Source organism: Meles meles, chromosome X (genome assembly GCF_922984935.1).
Source record: "Meles meles chromosome X, mMelMel3.1 paternal haplotype, whole genome shotgun sequence".
NCBI lineage: Eukaryota > Metazoa > Chordata > Mammalia > Carnivora > Mustelidae > Meles > Meles meles.
The window spans coordinates 88,437,809-88,443,730 of record NC_060087.1 but is presented as its reverse complement, the minus strand read 5'-3'; the positions used below and the strand labels follow the sequence as shown (position 1 = coordinate 88,443,730).

The window sequence follows — 5,922 nt, the reverse complement described above, 5'->3', positions numbered from 1 at the left end:
TATAATAATTTCTATAGCACCTGTTGGAGATGCTCATCCAGGCTCTGCCTTTATGTACCTTTCCTTTGAAAGACTGCCAATCCCAACAGTGTTTGGCCCTGATACGTAAAACAGTATTGATCTTTCTGCCTCTTGGCAGTTTTGCCCATCCTGCCTACCAAAGAGACACATTTCCTACCATGAATCTAGACCTGCCAGCTCTGATAATTATATTTCTCTTTTGTTATAGATGAAGGATTTGGCAGCTAAAGCAATCATTCAAAGTTTCATCTTTATTATTTTTCACTTTGTTCCTTTTGGCCTTGGTTTTGTGCATCAGCTTTGAAAATATCATCCCAGGGTTAATTCTGGTGTTAATGAGTAACTAAGAGTGCTCTACTTTTGCAACACAGGGCACGTTATAAAGATAGAAAAATTTTGTTTTCTGAGAGATGCAAGTAGTTACTTGGACATGTGCTGTAAGTACTTTTTTTCTCTCTCTTTGGGAACTTTAGACATCTCTATCAGTAAGTTGTAATCCCAGACAACTATGTGTTCCAAATTCCTAGCTCTGGAAGCCAAGGCCTAAGTGTGGTCATCTGGTAATTTATCTCTTGCCAGTTTCTGCAACTTTCACAGAAAGAGGATTCTGATGACATGTAGAGATTGGATTGAGCTGTAGAATCAGGCATTTGGGGTGTGAGAAACTGGAGATAGTGTGACCTGCTAGGAGCTGGTGAAGAAGTTCAGGCCATGAGCTGAGGCAGTGGCAGGAGAAAGGAGATATTTTCAGAGACATTTAGTAGGTAGTACTCAGAAGGCATTATGACTCAATAGATGTAGGGAATAAGAATGAAAGAAGCCCCTAGGATGACTCTGGGGTTTCTGGCATGGGAGTGTTAGTAGATCGAGATATAGAATGATGATGAAGGAGCAGGCTTTAGAGCTATGGAGATGTTACATTTACCTTTGGAAACTTTGAGATTTCCAAATTGAAACTGAGGTAAGTATGAAATATTCTGGTGGCTATATCCAGTAAACAGTTGGACAAATGTCTGGGTAACACAGGATAGTCATCTGTACTACAGTATGTAGTTTTGTGTGGTGGCAGATGAGTCCCTAGCAGTGGATGAGATCACTCAGGAACAGGACAGAGGACTGAGTAAGGACTCCTGTCCTGACTCCATGGATCTTTTCCTTTAGATCACTCATGTCCATGGTTACTGGATTCCACAGTTAAATTCTTTATTCCACTGCCTTGTACCTTTCCAGGCTCAGAGAATATTATGCCATATATTTTGGCATCTATTCTAATAATTAAAAATAACACGAGTGAGTGTAAGAATAATAGTGTTATGATATCTTCTAATTTAGAAATGACTCTTTAGATAATACTGATGGAGAGAGATATCTAAACTGCAAAAAATAGCACACTTTCATCTTTCTCTTGTTTGGAAGTACTTCTGTGGTTTCTGTGCATTACATTAATGTTTTAATTTCAGCTCATGATTTTGCACATGGCTCCTTTAATCTTCTATCCCAACCAAAATATTGTGTGAAAATTATTCTCCTTTATCTGTTATCTAAAGGAATATACAGATATTCTCTCACCTCATCTCTTGAAGATTTTATCTTAAGAAAAATGCTAAATTAAAAAATCCAAAATCCTTATTCACAAAAATTAACATAAGCAGAGGGAATGCTAGTTTTATCAAATAATTCCTCCCTTTCTAAAAGGCTCCATCTGAATGAAATAAAAATAATTTAATTTTCATAAATGTAATTTCCTCACAGAGTTTTCATATGTTGTTATTGCCTTTGAAAGACAGTCCATGCCATTGATGGCCCCAGCAAGCCACCTTTCCTACTCTCTGTCCCTATTAGATGTGTCTTCAGTTGTTCAGAGGAAAGAGGCCTCCACACAGCCCCTGGTGAGCACACCATTAAATATTTTCTATTGTTTTACTAATCAAGATGGACAGTTACTATATTTCTGGCTAAGACTTTTCATCCAGCTAAGATACCCCAATGGTTCTCTCACCTCATCTCTTATAGATTATCTTCCTTCCAAAATGCCACTGTTTCTCTGTCTGGTTCTCTTGGTACTTGAGCTTCATTGTGCACCACCTAACAGATCTGAAGGCGAAGTAACCACCTACAATTCCTCGCAACAAAATGCCACTTTCTATAAGATGTCATCCATCAATGCTGACTTTGCATTTAACCTGTACAGGAGGTTCACTGTGGAGACCCCAGATCGGAACATCTTCTTTTCCCCTGTGAGCATTTCTGCAGCTTTGGCCATGCTCTCCTTTGGGGCTTGCTACAGCACCCAAACTCAAATCCTGGAAAGCTTGGGGTTTAATCTCACAGACACCCCAATGGCAGAGATCCAGCAGGGCTTCCAGCACCTGATCTGTTCCCTGAATTTTCCAAAGAAGGAGTTAGAATTACGAATGGGAAATACCCTCTTCATTGGGAAGCAACTGAAACCACTGGCACAGTTCTTGGATGATGTCAAGAGCCTCTATGCAACTGAGGTATTTTCTACTGACTTCTCCAATGTTTCTGAAGCCCAGCAGGAGATCAACTATCATATGGAGAAACAAACCAAAGGGCAAGTTGTAGGCCTCATCCAAGACCTCAAGCCAAATAGCATCATGGTCCTGGTGAACTACATTCATTTTAAAGGTAAGGCTCTAAGATAAGCATTTCTAGGTCAATGTTCCCATAATTTGGTAATGTTCTCTGGGGAGTGAATAGTCTCTTATCACTGGCATCAATAGGTGTCCCTCATACCACAGTGACCTGAACCACTGTACATAACTGTGTGTAGTTTTGGATCTTCCAGGGGGGAAACATAGCTCTGTGAATGAACCCAGGAAATTCCCGAGTAGAGGGCACTTTCAGAGAGATGAGTGACAATGGTATGAACAACCTGCTCAGATCTATCTAGAGAATCATGGCTTCCAAAAGATTTGGTTGGACAAGCATATATTTGGAAGGTAAATAGACTTGGGTTTAAACCCTACTAAGACCCTCACTTGCTGTACATTCTTGTGCATGTTACACAAATATTTCTATCATGTACAATGCACCCACTATGTGTTAAGCACCATGCTACATGTGTGGTTTGCACACATTGTCTCATCCAATCCTCATAATGTCTCAAGTTCACAACTAATGAGTTTCAGAGCTGGTATTTCCACCCAGGTTTGTCTAATTTTAAAGCTCATGCTTGTAACAACAAGAAACATATGACACTTTTTTGAAGGTGCCGTGCCAAAATGATTTCTCCTGGTTCTATAGCACATGTCAGCCATGTTTGGTGGAGTGAACAATTCTCTCATCTGTAGATGGATAAAACAGCTGGACAGATCTGTTGTCTCATTTCACCCTGTTGGATGTGCTTATACCTTTCTATGGAAGAAGAAACTGTGGCTCTGATGGGTTTAGTGTAATATAGTGGCTTTGGACATATATGGAACAGCTGTTCAGCATGGAGTCCAACAGTCCTGGGTGTGATTCCTGGCTCTGCCATGTGCTAGCTGAGAGACCATGTAAAGTCATTTTCTCTCCTTGGTCCTCACTCACTTATAAAACTGGTGGACAGTAGGTACCTACCTCTGTGGTAGTCTTAATTACCAGATGAGATGACTGATAGAAAAAGTCACACTGGCATTAATACTGGTTTAAAAAAGGACCTCTTTTTTCTCTGTATTTTAAGCCCAGTGGGCAAATCCTTTTGATACATCCAAGACGAAAGAGGGTTTCAGCTTCTCAGTGGACAAAACCACAACCGTGCAAGTGCCCATGATGCACCAGATGGAACAATACTATCACCTGGTGGATATGGAGCTGAACTGCACAGTGCTTCAAATGGACTACAGCAAGAATGCTCTGGCACTTTTTGTCCTTCCTAAAGAGGGTCAGATGGAGGGAGTCGAAGGGGCCATGTCATCTAAAACACTGAAGAAGTGGAACCGCTTACTGCAGAAGGGGTAAATAGATGATATGAGAAGTAGAGAGTGGGTATAATGTTACAGGTGAGACAGAGTTCAGCAGAAACCCAATGGCAGTAGAATTACCCTGAACCACTTAACAGCTGTGTGGTGACTACTAAAGTATACCTAGATCATACACTGTGCCAATCCCTTTGCCAAGCACTTTACATACTTCATTATTTCATTTCATTTAAACACATCAATAAACCTGCAAAGTAGATAGTATCATAAGGATTTTTCAAGTGAGGATCAGGACTAAAAAGAGAAAATAACTCTCCAAAGCCAGTCAGCTAGTAAATTGATGTTTTCCTAGAAACTGGTTAGAGCTTTGGATGTGAGTAAGATTTTGACATTAAGAGGTAGATGAGCAGTTATATTGGCTGTGAGTGCTAAGTGGAAAACCATGAAAATTTCCAGGTGCTACCAATTGACATTCATGTTGACTCCCTAACCTTGGCCAGCACCTCAGAGATGTTTCTTTTTTTTACAATAAATGAAACACAGATCCCTACTTTCAATGATATTGTCTGACATTGGCTGAAATAATGTTCATTTATTTCAGGATAAATTCTGAGGTGTTGACATCATGTGTTGACCTGAATAGCAATCATTGACAATGCCTTTGGGAGAAGCAGGGCCCAATATAATACAATGGTGACAGACAGAGGAAGGGGATTATGATCTTGGTGTGCTGATAGCCATGTATTACTTTTCCCTTTCCCCTACAGGTGGATTGATCTCTTTGTTCCAAAGTTTTCCATTTCTGCTACATATGACCTTGGAGCCATCTTTCTGAAGATGGGCATCCAGGATGCCTTTGCCAATAATGCCAATTTTCTTGGACTTATGGGGGACAACAGGCTTAAATTTTCCAATGTAAGTTGGTAGATTGGAGTTCCTTGAATGTATGAGCTGGAAGGACCACTAAGAGTCAGTTAATTCAATTCTCTCATTTAATTAGTAAGGATTCTGAAACGCAAAGAGCAGAATGACTCCTCCTATGCTGGATTCTCTCCACAGTCATTCTCATTACCTCTAACAAGTCATTGTGGGAGTCAATTCCATCCTTTACCTTCATGCCCTAAAACAACACTGATAGAAAAACTTAATGATGAGAATTAATTCTGGTGAGATAGAGTTCTGGAGGAGGTGACAGGAGAAGAGGAAAGCATAAAAAGTGCTTTATAGAGGTAGAAAGCCATGGAAAAATTGGTGGTTCCCTGATAACTAGCTCTATAATCACCACGGATTGAGTGACTACACTTAGCTAAGTAGCCGTCATATTCAAGCACCATCTACAGTGTGATAAAGGGTTAGCCCTGTCCTTCCTTTTCCTTTCCTGCTTCCAAACTCTTTCAAATACTTTTCCTATCACTTGGGATCAGCAGTGTTTGTTCCTCCCCTCCCCACAGGTTGCTCACAAGGCTGTGCTGCACATTGGTGAAAGGGGAACTGAAGCTGTAGTTGTCCCCGAAGTCAGATTCCTGGATCAGCCCGAGATAACTCTCCTTCACCCTATCATCCAATTTGAGAGATCCTTTCTGTTGTTGATTTTGGAGAAAAGCACCAGGAGTATTCTCTTTCTAGGGAAAGTTGTGGACCCAACGGAAGTATAATTGGGAAATAGGCTGTTGGCTAATTGCATGTACTTGTTGCAATAATAAATAAATAAATAGTATGGCTTGATGTGATCAATATGAACTTGGACATGCTTTCCTTTACGCAGAGATGAAGACTGGACTCTATCTGAACTGCATTGGGTGTGAAAGAGGCCATTCCTATAAGCAAATATTCAGATAGTCAATAAATGACTCATTACCCAAAGTGCAAAAACGTACCATGTCACTAGATTCCTCTTTGTCAAAATGCCTACCCCCAACAACACCACAATTTAGTTAGCTCCAAGGAATTTGACTGATCTGGCAAGTGCATCCTCTTC

General features: G+C 40.4%; 1 protein-coding gene across 1 annotated transcript; it reads left to right on the top strand.

Moving 5' to 3' along the window:
* The first annotated feature begins 450 nt into the window (after nt 1-450).
* On the top strand, nt 451-5,606 carry SERPINA7 (serpin family A member 7). Its single transcript, XM_045995998.1, has 5 exons — nt 451-458; nt 2,035-2,670; nt 3,707-3,980; nt 4,712-4,859; nt 5,396-5,606. Exons 1-5 carry the CDS (start codon nt 452-454, stop codon nt 5,597-5,599), a joined length of 1,269 nt encoding a protein of 422 aa, XP_045851954.1. The 5' UTR covers nt 451; the 3' UTR covers nt 5,600-5,606.
* The last annotated feature ends 316 nt before the right edge of the window (nt 5,607-5,922 follow it).